Source organism: Cebus imitator, unplaced genomic scaffold, assembly GCF_001604975.1.
Source record: "Cebus imitator isolate Cc_AM_T3 unplaced genomic scaffold, Cebus_imitator-1.0 Scaffold87, whole genome shotgun sequence".
NCBI classification, from domain to species: Eukaryota; Metazoa; Chordata; class Mammalia; order Primates; family Cebidae; genus Cebus; species Cebus imitator.
In genome coordinates this window covers 5,841,313-5,854,151 of record NW_016107402.1, presented here as the reverse complement: position 1 = coordinate 5,854,151, position 12,839 = coordinate 5,841,313, and the positions used below count along the sequence as shown (strand labels likewise).

At 38.1% G+C, this 12,839-nt stretch overlaps 1 protein-coding gene across 7 annotated transcripts in view; it reads left to right on the top strand.

The window, feature by feature from the left end:
* The window catches only part of EYA3 (EYA transcriptional coactivator and phosphatase 3), a 109,917-nt gene that overhangs the window by 28,863 nt on the left and 68,215 nt on the right, over positions 1-12,839 (top strand). For 6 of the 7 annotated variants that reach the window (XM_037740718.1, XM_017534739.2, XM_017534732.2 and 3 more), the window contains one exon: positions 8,559-8,602. In XM_037740718.1, coding sequence (XP_037596646.1) covers positions 8,574-8,602 — 29 coding nt within the window. In that variant the 5' untranslated portion in view covers positions 8,559-8,573. Of the gene's footprint in view, positions 1-359; positions 492-8,558; positions 8,603-12,839 lie in introns of all 7 variants that reach the window. The other variant, XM_037740717.1, reaches the window with a different exon arrangement.

The following is a 12,839-nucleotide window of genomic DNA, read 5'->3' as shown; positions in this document are numbered from 1 at the left end:
ATAAAAGAGGACGTGTCTTTATTGGTCTGACAGTATATCACCATTTCTACCAGAAAATTTAGTTTTGTTTTTACCTGAATTTCCCTAATTGAGTTAATTTTTAAAAAAGTAGTAGTATAGTGAGGAAGGTGTAATTTGACCACTAGCTAATTCTTAAAAACTGTAGATAAAACCCTACAGACTATTTCGAATTATTATTTTAAATATTTAACTTAATAAAATAATTTTAAATGTTCCCAAGTGATATGGGTTTATCTTCTTTTTGGTTTTTGGCCCTTAATATTTAAAAAAACAAAAGCAATAGTGTCATTCTTTTAAGACAACTTTTATGCTGAAGGGTCTTTTCCTTTTATCTTCAGTTTCTTTTTCTGAAGTTTGATAACTACTGATTCAATATGCTGTCCTGAGTGGGCCTCTTGTGTTTCATATTAAGAGAAGATACAGTGATATGAAAATCTAACCTAGAAAAATTTGAATTTTGAAAGCAAATAATAAGTTTTTCATGTTCTAGATGTATTCTTTAGGTGTACTAGTTCCCATTTAAATTATAAAGTCCTTTTTTAAAATTTATTTATTTTTATTTTTTTAAATGAAGTACTTCAATATTTGTTTAATATTTTTCTTTATATTGAAAAATGTATATTGATGATTACTTTGTCATTATTCTTTTAACCCCTTCAGTTGAGGTAAGTACAAAACTAAGAAGACATTAGCAACTGGTAAAAGACCTTTTCAAACATTTGAAATGTGATCCCCTATCCCTGGTAGGACTTTAATAATCTGGGAAATGGTAGGGTTAAAATTATCTTGAGGAATGTGTATAAAGTTTACACTATTGGAACAAATAGCTGAATTGTAGATATTAAATATACTAAGGAAAATTATGTCATTGAGTTTTTAATGTGGTAAGACAAAGGTCTAGGTGTATTTTCAAAAGACTTACGTAAGTATTGACATATTGTTGAAATATGGTATTGTTGTTAGTTACTCCTTACCTATTTAAGGTAATGAGAATTGTGAGGCTGACCTGCTGACAGGTCGTCTGTCTCTTCTACTCTGCTTCATTTCCTTGTCATTTTGTTGAACTTCTGTAATATGATGTGCAAAACCTAATTGTTACTTCAGAGAAAGGTAAGAAATTGAAGCACTTTAAAACCAAAATTTCTGCTGACTATAAATGGTTGTCACAGGGCATCTTTTTCTTATTGATTTGTGCCCAAATCTTAATTTATAGAGGTGACTGAGTGATGACATGAAGAGGTCAGTATCATTGAAAGACAAGTTTAGTGTTTACATATAGTTCCCCTTGAAACAAGAGGCATAGCATGCCACATAGGGGGAAGTACCCTGTTGGTCAGGAGGCAGAAAGAGTGAGAGGAAGGCGCCTTGTGAGCCACAGACTTACTGAGGTTTCTACAGGAAAAGCAAGATAGGCAGGGTAAACAGATTAGGGTTGACTAGTTTGAACAATTCTGTCAGGCTTTGTGACCTAGGGGCTGTTCCTGGTTGTCTGGTGGTACTTTGTCCTGGGTTGATTTATGATTTAGGGCAGGAGAAATAGGGGCTTAGTGTGTGAGAGTTAGGTAAGGGAGGTGGTTCAGAGTATGGGCACTGGATCTCAGGAGAGATAAAAAAACAACTTTGGCCTTGAGTTTGGCTCTGTGATTAATGGATGTCAAATAGACAAATACAGAATCTAAGAAAATACAACACTGATTAATGTTTAAAATAGAACAGGAAGAGTAATGACACACTTTAGGTAAGAAAAAAATGGCTTTTCACAGGCTGTAATGGAGATCTAAAATATGAGTGGAAAGAATGGTCCCATCCCAAGTTGATGATTAATAAAACCAATGTTTTTTAACCCTAGAGATGTTACTAATGGGCATTATTATTGAAGTTAGTTTAATCCCATTGTCTTCTTTGCTTGTTCTTCCTTATTGAATTACCCATTCTCTTCTCCACTAATTGCTTGCTTTATCTCAAGATTTTGTGCAGGCTCAGTGGCTCATGCCTGTAATCCCAGCACTTTGGGTCCCGGAGGTGGGTGGACACTTGACACCAGGAGTTGAGACCAGCCTGGCCAACATGGGGAGACCCCATCTCTACTAAAAATACAAAAATTAGCCAGGTGTGGTGGCACATGCCTATAATCCCAGCTACTTTGGGAGGCTGATGCAGGAGAATTGCTTGAACCCGGGAGGTGGAGGTTGCAGTGAGCTAAGATTGTGCCTCTGTACTCCAGCCTGGATAGCAAAGTGAGTGAGATTCCGTGTCCCCCTGCTGCCCGAAAAAGGTTTTGTTTAGAAAACTCACAATGCAATAAATTCTAACTTCAGGTTATTTCCCCTTCCCTTTATTGCTAATCAATCCTCAACTGAGTTGTAAATAATTTTGTTATATTACTATAAATCAGCTTCCAAAAATGCAAGAATCTTATCCACAGATGAGAGGATCCTTTGACTGATTATTGTATAGCCTTTACTTGGAGAATAGAGTATAAAGAACAGCAATGGATTGAGAATAAGAAATATCTCAGCCAGGCGAAGTGGCTCATGCTGGTAATCCTAGCACTTTGGGAGGCCAAGGTGGGCAGATCAGGAGGTCAGGAGATTGAGACCGTCCTGGCCAACATGGTGAAACCCTATCTCTACTGAAAATACAAAAATTAGCTGGGTGTGATGGCATGTGCCTGTAATCCCAGCTACTCGGGAGGCTAAGGCAGGAGAATCGCTTGAACCAGGGAGTGGGAGGTTGCAGTGAGCCGAGATTGTGCCACTGTACTCCAGCCTGGTGACAGAGCTAGACTGTCTCAAAAAAAAAAGGAAAAAAAAAAAAGAAATACCTCACACTGTAGTTTACCCACTGAGAGCCCCTGAAGAAGTAACATTATCATCCTTTGATACCTTTATAAATCTTATTCCTTCCAGCTTTCTGTCATATACTTTACCTATTTATAGCCTAAATCTTTAAGTTATCAATAAAAATGTTGAGTTGAGTGTTCTTAGAGAAAATATATAATAGCTCCAGGTGATTGTCATATCCTTTTCTAGATATCTACAAAGGAATCTGTTCAATACTGTAATCTGTTTTAGAAAACTGTCATCAGTCAGCATTAAATTAGCACTAGTTTATAGTTTCCATCACCTAATTTCTCCCTGCCTTTAAATTAAAACAAACCAACCAACCAAGTAGTGAAACATTTCTTTTTTTGTTTTGTTTTGTTTGAGACAGGGTTTCACCCTGTTGCCCAGGCTGGAGTGCAGTGGTGCCATCTTGGTTCATTGCAGCCTCTGCCACCCAGGCTGAAGCAGTCCTCCCATCTCAGCCTCCCAAGTAGCTGGGACTACCACCAAACCCGGCTAATTATTTGTATTTTTAGTAGAGATGGGTTTCACCATGTTGGCCAGGCTGGTCTTGAACTCCTGACCTCAGGTGATCTGCCTGCCTTGGCCTCCCAAAGTGCTGGGATTATAGGTGTGAGCCACCACGCCTGGCCTCATTTCTTTATATTCTGTTTCAGGCAGCTCTCTTATTCTCTGATTTTTCAGAGATGATAAACACTGGTTTAGCAGTCATGTTTGTAAGTTACAGGTCTATGGGATAAAGCTTCCATGAGTCTGGAGGGTTAGAACTTATTTTAAATAACTGAGGTGCTTGCTTATAAATATGGAAATAAACTTTGAAAAATTTAGGTATGCTATCATTTACAGTTTGTGGATTACTCTCCTTGATAGAGAAGACAAACAGATTTTTTGCCTCCATCACAAGTCATACCTGGCCAGGCATGGTGGCTCATGCCTGTAATCCCAGCATTTTGGGAGGCCGAGGCGGTGGATCATGAGATCAGGAGTTCGAGACCAGTCTGACTAACATGGTGAAACCTTGTCTCTACTAAAAATACAAAAATTAGCTGGGCATGGTGGTACGTGCCTGTAATCCCAGCTACTCAGGAGGCTGAGGCAGGAGAATCACTTGAACCTTGGAGGCAGAGGTTGCAGTGAGCTGATATCGCGCTACTGCACTCCAGCCTGGATGACAGAGTGAGATTACATTTCAAAAAAAGAAAAAAAACACAAGTCATATCTAACATGCAGTGGTAGAACAGGAAGTTGTCTCTGCCATAAATATTTACCTCTCTAATAATTTGGAATGCTTACCTCATTTTCTAGGTCCTGCTTTCCTCGTGTTAAGTTCTTCAAGTCAAATTAATAATTACATGGCTAGGCCGGGCGCGGTGGCTCAAGCCTGTAATCCCAGCACTTTGGGAGGCCGAGGCGGGTGGATCATGAGGTCAAGAGATCGAGACCATCCTGGTCAACATGGTGAAACCCCGTCTCTACTAAAAATACAAAAACATTAGCTGGGCATGGTGGCGCGTGCCTGTAATCCCAGCTACTCAGGAGGCTGAGGCAGGAGAATTGCCTGAACCCAGGAGGCGGAGGTTGCGGTGAGCCGAGATCGCGCCATTGCACTCCAGCCTGGGTAACAAGAGTGAAACTCCGTCTCAAAAAAAAAAAAAAAAAAAAAAAAAAATTACATGGCTATTAGTGGGTTGAGTGTGGTGGCTCACACCTGTAATCCCAGCACTTTGGGAGGCTGAGGCAGTCAGATTACGAGGTCAGGAGTTTGAGACCAGCCTGACCAACATGGTGAAACCCCGTCTCTACTAAAAATACAAAAATTAGTTGGGTATAGTGTCGTGCGCCTGTAATCCCAGCTACTCAGGAGGCTGAGGCAGGAGAATCACTTGAACCTGGGAGGCAGAGGTTACAGTGAGCAGAGATCGCGCCACTGCACTCCAACCTGGGTGACAGAGCGAGACTCCATCTCAAAAACAAAAAGATGGCTATTAGTAAGCACCGTCAATGAAAATGGTATTAAATTGTTTTTTGTATGAAATTTCATCTAGGTTATGAACAAGCCCTTTACCCCTCTATTATATGGAATATACTTTCTAGTAAACAGAACAACGTTCTTCTCTTTGTAGAACAGTGTTGGATAAATCTTGACATAAACATCTTCCTTTTTATAGTCTCCGTGAAGACTTTTACCCTAAATTACAATTTACCTAGTGCTTGTATGCTTTTGCCTCATTTAAACCTTCAGAGCCATTACTTGTAAGTCATCACAGAGTAATTGCAGAATGACATTTGAAATACTTAGTACAGTTTTCTTAAATAGAGAGTGTTTTTTTTTTTTTTTTTTAAAGTTGGGGTTTCACCATGTTGGCCAGGCTGGTCTTGAGCCAACACCAAGATCAAGTGATCTTGGATCAAGTGATCCACCCACCTCGGCCTCCCAAAATGCTGGGATTACAGGCCTGAGCCACCACACCTGGCCAAGAGTACTATTTTTTAAGCCTGTCTTGAAATTTGTGGGATTCAACTTTTTTCTTGTTGTCTGTGATCATAACACTAAAATTACAGGCGTGAGCCACTGCACCCAGCTATATTCCTAAGTATTTTATTCCTTTTGATTCCATTGTGAATGGAATTTCTTTTTTCATTTTTGGATTGTTTATTGCAAGTATATAGAAATGTAATTGATTTTTATATGTTTGTCTTGTATTTTGCGCCTTACTGAACTTGTTTATCAGTTCTAGTGTTTCTTAATGTATTCTTTAAGATTTCTATATACAAAATTATGTCATATACAAAAAGTGATTGTGATTTTTTTCACTTTTAACCCTAACAGAGAGCTTTTTCAGCTTTATTGCTTTCTTACTCAATGGCAGCCTGTATTAACTGTCAGCATTTATTTGATGTACTGTAAGCATTTATTATCTGTAAGATACAGACAGCATACTTCTCATGAATATTGATAAATGGATATGGTTCTAATCCTTTGGATACCAGTTGCTTGTATGATCTATACTGGTTTTGTTAATGAAAATTGTTCCATATAGGATGGGTTGTTACTTGAATCTTTGCTTACTTTGCTGTGCAATTTTCAGTATTCATTATTGCAAGTACTATATTACTCTGTAAACTCCCCAGAAAATTGCTGCTCAATCTTTGCTATTCCTGTTAACAACCAGGAATCATTTTCTGCCAGTTTCTGGATTGTATTGTTTGAATCAATACCTCTATAATTGAGTGAAATCTGTCTGTCTTCTTTAGTTAATTTACCTGCCTCTACTGCCTAGTTAGCATATCCCTGCCTCAGAGGGGGACATAATTGCTCAAATCAAGACAAACAATGGGCCATATGAGGTTAAAAAAATTATATATATATATATAATTTATATATATATATAATTTTTTTAACCTCATATGGCCCATTGTTTGTCTTACATATAATATATATGTATATATATGTATATATATATCTTACATATAATATATACAACATATATATATATATGTTGTAACACCTTTTTCTTCCCCAGACTTTTCTGTTTGGTAGATACAACTTCAGATTCATTTTCTCCCTTTCTATTTATGAATATGTACTCTGTACTGGGTTGGCACTATAATAATTTAAAAGTGAAGGAGGATAAAGAAGCATAGTTCTTCCTTGAAAGTAAATAAATCTTTGGCCAAGCGTAGTGGCTCATGCCTATAATCCCAGCACTTTGGGAGACCAAGGTGGGCAGATCACTTGAGGCCAGGAGTTCGAAACCATCCTGGCCAATTTGGCAAAACCCCATCTGTACTAAAAATACAAAAACTAGCTGTGCATGGCGGTGTGCACCTGTGGTCCCAGCTATTTGAGAGGCTGAGGCACGAGAACTGCTTGAACCTGGGAGGCAGAGGTTGCAGTGAGCCAAGATTGTGCCACTGTACTCCAGCCTGGATGACAGAATGAGACCTTGTCTCAAATAAATAAATAAAAAGTAAATTTTAAAATGTTGCTCCGAACCCTTTGTTTCCCCCTTTTTTCTTTTCTTTTGGAGTTGATTAGCTAAATTTGTTGCTCTATACCTCTGATAGAATGAAGACTGTGATAAGTTAGATTCCTCAATCCTCTCATTTTCTTTGTTTGAATTACTATTTGAAAAGTACAGACTGTTTTGGTTACTCAGCTAAGCATAAATTCATCTCTACTACTGGAAGAGTACATTATTATCTGACCTTATATAATTACTATCATCTTTAGATAGGAAGGACAGAACAGTTTATAAAAAGAAGCTATATGTTGTCATTTATGAAATTATGGCAGGCAGATAAACTAGATAGTTGAATTTTTCTTGTCTTTAGCCTGATAGTTTCCAGGCAAAACACTGTTTTCCAATGTTACATGTTCCAGTAGGTTTCCAATGACCTAGGTAGATCATATTTCTCTCACCTTTTTCAGTGAGATTGTCATATACATTTGTAATGCAGTTATTTATTTGTCACAGTCTGCATGCATACCATCCTGCAATCCCTCAGCCTCCTGGTTTTTTTATGGTATCTTTTATCATACAGAAGTTTCAGATTGTTTGTAATTATATCTGTTTTCTCCTTTATGGCTTTTGGATTTATGTCATGCTTAATAAGGATTTACCCACCTCAAGGTTTTATTTTTGTTTTTGCTTCAAATGCTTTAATGTATTTTTTGTTTTAAATTTAGAAAATTTTTTTTTAATTTGTCTTTGTTTCTTTATTTTCTCCTTTTTGGTACATATGAAAATTAAAAGAACATTGAATAGAATACATTTTGACACACCATAAGCAAGGAACCAAGAATGTTTGGTTTCATTTATTTTTTGGTTGTATATTCTCATGAGGAATAGATGGCCACAAGAAATTTTATGGGGCTTGCATTTATTATTTGCCTTGTCTGAAATATTCTATCTAATATTAAATATCTATGGTTCCACCTGATATGTTTGCTTCACATTATCTAGGAGAGCTTCTGCCTTCTGTTAGCTTGAAGTAATTTTAAATATTTACAATTTTAATGGCTAAGCATATTAGATATGTTTCTACTACAACCAGTTCTAACCAGAGAGCCCTAAAATCAAATTCTTTGTAACATGAAAACAGAAAAATCCATTAGTATTAACCATTGATCTTTCAGTTGTGGATTCTTACACTGTTTCAGTGGAAGTGTCTTCTCCCCAGAAGGAAATAGAAAATGTGAAATATGAAAAAAAAAATAGGCTGAACAATATCTTCTAAATTACTGGTAACCTGATAAGAATTCATACTAATTTTTGACAGTAAACTTCAGTATAAAGCCATTTTTGTTAAATAAACGAGTACATGATATTTAGATTGCCATCTTTACTGTTTGTTTAAATATAATTTGCCTATTACAGTATAAAACTGACTAGTTTGTTTCCAAGCTTGGATACTTAATCCTAGTAAACATTCTATCTACCTTGAGTAAAAATTCTGGTAAACAGTTTCCTTTGAATCAGAAGAAACTTTTTTCATTAAAAAGAAGTGCTCCATTTAAAAAACAAATTTCATCTCTAGCCCTAAAATATAACAAGGATTAATTAAATAAATCTAAACAAACAAAGTTAAATAGTTATCCTGTAATAGTTAATAGTCTGCTGTTTGAGTAGCTAAATGATTTTAAAAACAGATCAGTACATTGATACCTTTGTGTATTTATTTTTGCAGGTGAAAAAAGCCAAGATGCAGGAATCAGGAGAGCAAACCATAAGGTGTGTACAGTTCACTTTCTTTTTAATGAACTACTCATAGGTTGGTTTTTTGTTGTTTTTTTTTTTTCCTTTTCACATGCTGATTAGTGTATGGGCATGCTTTGCCCTCTTTTGGTTCTTACTCTCAGCTGTTTAATTTGGAAATTATTTGGTTTAAGATTAAAATTTCTTTCCCAAATAGTTTTCTCGTGAAACACCTGCAATGATTTTTCCTTATGCATTCAATATTTATTCAACAATATGTACCAAACTCATGTTGTATATCAGGCATTGTACTATATAGAGGAGACTCAGTGATAAAGATGAAAAGCACCATATTCTTCAGTCAGATGTACAATATACAGAATAGGAAGCATAAGTGAAAAAAGGAAATTCCAAGGGATTTGGTATTAATTACCAAATCGGTATGAAGTGACTTAGTCATTAACCCGCCTCCTCTTATAGAAAAGAGGCAGCTTGTTTTCACCTCACATTTTGGCTTCCACATACCATGGTTTTCAGTTTTCTACAGTTCTTGCCTTCTGTTCTTTGTGCACCAACCATATGAGCCAGAAACTGCATCACCTCTACCACATTAATTTCAAGAACCCTACACTTTTACCTCCACACACTATCATCTCAGCTTATTCTAGAACTGCCATGTTAGCCATATGATGTCTTAAACCATCAATTAAATGATCTGTCATATTTTCACCATCACCCCTTTAAAAAGAACTTTAGTTTCTTCCTTATAAGAAACTTGGCCAGGTGCAGTGGCTTATGCCTATAATCCCAGCACTTTGGGAGGCCAACGTGGGCATATCACTTGAGGCCAGGAGTTCGAGACCAGCCTGGCCAACATGGCAGAACCTCATCTCTACTAAAAATACAAAAATTAGCTGGGTGTGGTGGCCCAAGCCTATAATCCCGACTACCTGGGGGACTGAGGCAGGAGAATGGCTTAAACCCATGAGGTGGAGTTACAGTGAGCCAAGAATGCACCACTGCGCTCCACCCTGGGTGACAGAGAAAGACTCTGTCTCTCAAAAAAAGAAAAGAAAAGAAAAAAGTAAAGAAACTTCCAGGTGTGGTGGCTCCACTTTTGGAGGTCCAGGTGGGCAGATCACTTGAGTTCAGTCGTTTGAGACCAGCCTAGGCAACATAGCAAGACCCCATCTCTACAAAAATCACAAAAAAATTATCCAGGGATGATGGTACACACCTTTAGTCCCAGCTACTCAGGGGGTTGAGGGAGGAGGATTGTTTGAGCCCAGGGGCCAGAGGTTGTAGTGAGCCAAGATTGCGCCACTGGACTCCATCCTGTGTCGGTGGCAGAGGAAGACCCTGTCTCATAAGAAACAGGAATGGAGGGAGGGAGGGAGAAAATTAACTATAAGATTTACTGTAATTAGGAAGGAGAGAGGGAGGGAGGGAATAAGGAAGGAAAGGGAAGGGAAGGAAGGGGAGGGGAGGGGAGGGGAAAGGGAAAGGAAAGAAAATTATAAGATCTACTGTAATTAGTCCCTTACAAACATTCTTAACTTCCTCACTTTTTTTTCTGTCCTACTTGCCTAGCAAAACTACAAGCCTGATTAAACCTAGCTATCTAACCTATTCTGTACTTACTCCCAATCACTCATACATTGTGAGAGAAAAACACAAAACTGTGCTGACTGTTCTTAGTTTCTATTCATGATTAGATCTAAAACAGGCACTTAAGCCCCCTTCCTGGTATGTCTGATTTCCCAGCCTCTAAAATCATCTTAATTCCTTTATTCCTTTCCTCCTGCCCTGACCCCCACCTTCTCTCTTTTCCCTCTCTTTCCTACTATTGCCATTCACTCAGCTGTGGATCATGCTCCCTAGTTCAAAGAGAGATTACGAACACCTCCTTTCTCTTTCACCAAATCTACCTACTTAATCTGCTTCCCTTGGATATTGTTTCTCTTTCCTCTGAAATTAATTCCCCTGCTGTTACCTAAGGCTAACCTCTCTAGTTGTTCGAAAGAACGCATCACTTTCATCTTTTCCTGCAATTTCCTTTACCTTCAGCAGTTTTTTTACTATGCTAAAATACACACAATATACAATTTACCATTTTTTGTTTGTTTTTTGAGATGGAGTCGACCTCTGTTGCCCAGGCTGGAATGCAGCGGCACAATCTTGGCTCACTGCAACCTCTGCCTCCCAGGTTCAAGCAATTCTTCTGCCTCACCCTCCTGAGTAGCTGGGACTACAGGCGTGTGCCACCACGTCCAGCTAATTTTTGTTTTATTAGTAGAGATGGGGTTTCACCATATTGGCCAGGCTGTTCTTGAACTCCTGACCTTGTAATCTGCCCTCCTCAGCCTCCAAAGTGCTGGAATTACAGGGGTGAGCCACCGTGCCCAGCCTACAATTTACCATTTTAAGTGTACAGTTCAGTGGCATTAAGTACAATCACTTTGTCTTGCAACCATCACTACCATTCATCTCTATAACTTTATTCATCTTCCCAAACTGAAATTCCATATCCACTAAGCAATATTCTCCATTCCTCCATCTCCAAAAACTCCTGGCAACCGCCATTCTACTTTCTGTCCATATGATTGTGACTACTCTAAGTACCTCACAGAAATGGAATCACACAGTATTTGTCTTTTTGTGACTCACCATGATATCTTTAAGGTTCATCCATTTGTAGCATGTGTCAGAATTTCCTTTCTTTTTAAGGCTCAGTAATATTCCATTGTATGTTTGTTCCACATTTTGTTTATCCATTCATCTGTTGTTTGTGTTGTTAATAGTGCTGTTGAATGAGAAGGTATTTGTCATGCTCACTTTATGGACTTGGATGTTTTTGGGTTTTTGGGGTCACTTCATTTTAGAGCATTTTTTTTCATGATGTATTTGTTAAGCAACGAATTTATGTTTATATAACTCTGAAAATAATTATATTTTGAGACAGTGTGCCATTTCTCTAGGGATAATAATTTTTTTTTTTTTTTTTTTGAGATGGAGTCTTGCTCTATCGCCCAGGCTGGAGTGCAGTGGCACAATCTCAGCTCTTTGCAACCTCTGCCTCCTGGGTTCAAGTGATTCTCCTGCTTCAGCCTCCCAAATACCTGGGACCACAGGTGCCTGCCACCATGCCCAGCTGATTTTTGTATTTTTAGTAGAGACAGGGTTTCGCCATGTTAGCCAGGATGGTCTCCATCTCCTGACCTTGTGATCCACCTGCCTGGGCCTCCCAAAGTGCTGGGATTACAGGCATGAGCCATCGCACCTGGCCAAGATAATGCATACAAATATTTAACAAGTGCTAGAGTTAATTCACTGTCTTGGTGCTGTTGTTTCTGTTTATTCTCTAGATGGTCAGTTGAGTGTATAGAGGATGTTGCTATAACATAAGATTCTAGGACCATTGGATTTTAGGAATACACTGGACCATAGTAATATCATCAACTTCTAGGATACATGATCTAGAAATAGTCTTCAACAGTGGGTATAACAGTGAACCCCAGACTTATTCATGTACATGTAGAAGTCAAACTAGTTATTGATATCAGAAATGTGAAGTTCTGTTCCAGTTTTATACCCTTCCCCTGGGAATTCTATGTAAGTGAGTGGTGAGATGGGGTCCAGAAGTCTGTATTTTCATTAACTATTCAGGTAATTACAATAAATCACCCAGTTTGAAAAACTGACACAGCTATTTCATACAATTTCTTGCTCTTACCCTTCCATTTCCATGATCACATCTTAGTACATTAAGTTCTATTTCAAAAATATGAACATTTGAGTAACAAGATAAAAATGAACCTTACTTGGGGATTTAGCTTTAACATTAATTACATATGAGGAGAAATTGTTTGGACATTCAACATATACCATTAAAACTGGGCACTGTGGCTCATGCCTGTAATTCCCGCACTTTGGGATGCTGAGGCAGGCGGATTGCTTGAGCCCAGGAGTTTGAGACCAGCCTGGGCAACATGGTGAAACCCTATTTCTACAAAAATTAGCTGGGCGTGGTGGCACACACCTGTAGTACCAGGTACTCAGGAAGATGAGGTAGGAATATCACTTAAGGCCAGGAAGTCAAAGCTGCAGTGAGCCATGATCGAGCCACTGCATTCCTGGATGACAGAGTGAGACCCTGTCTTAAAAAAAAAAACAAAAACAAAAACTGACCAAACAAAATATATGCCACTAAAAAAAACCCCTTATTATAGTTGAATGGTTGAATTGAATATTAGAAGTCAGTTTCAGAAATGAT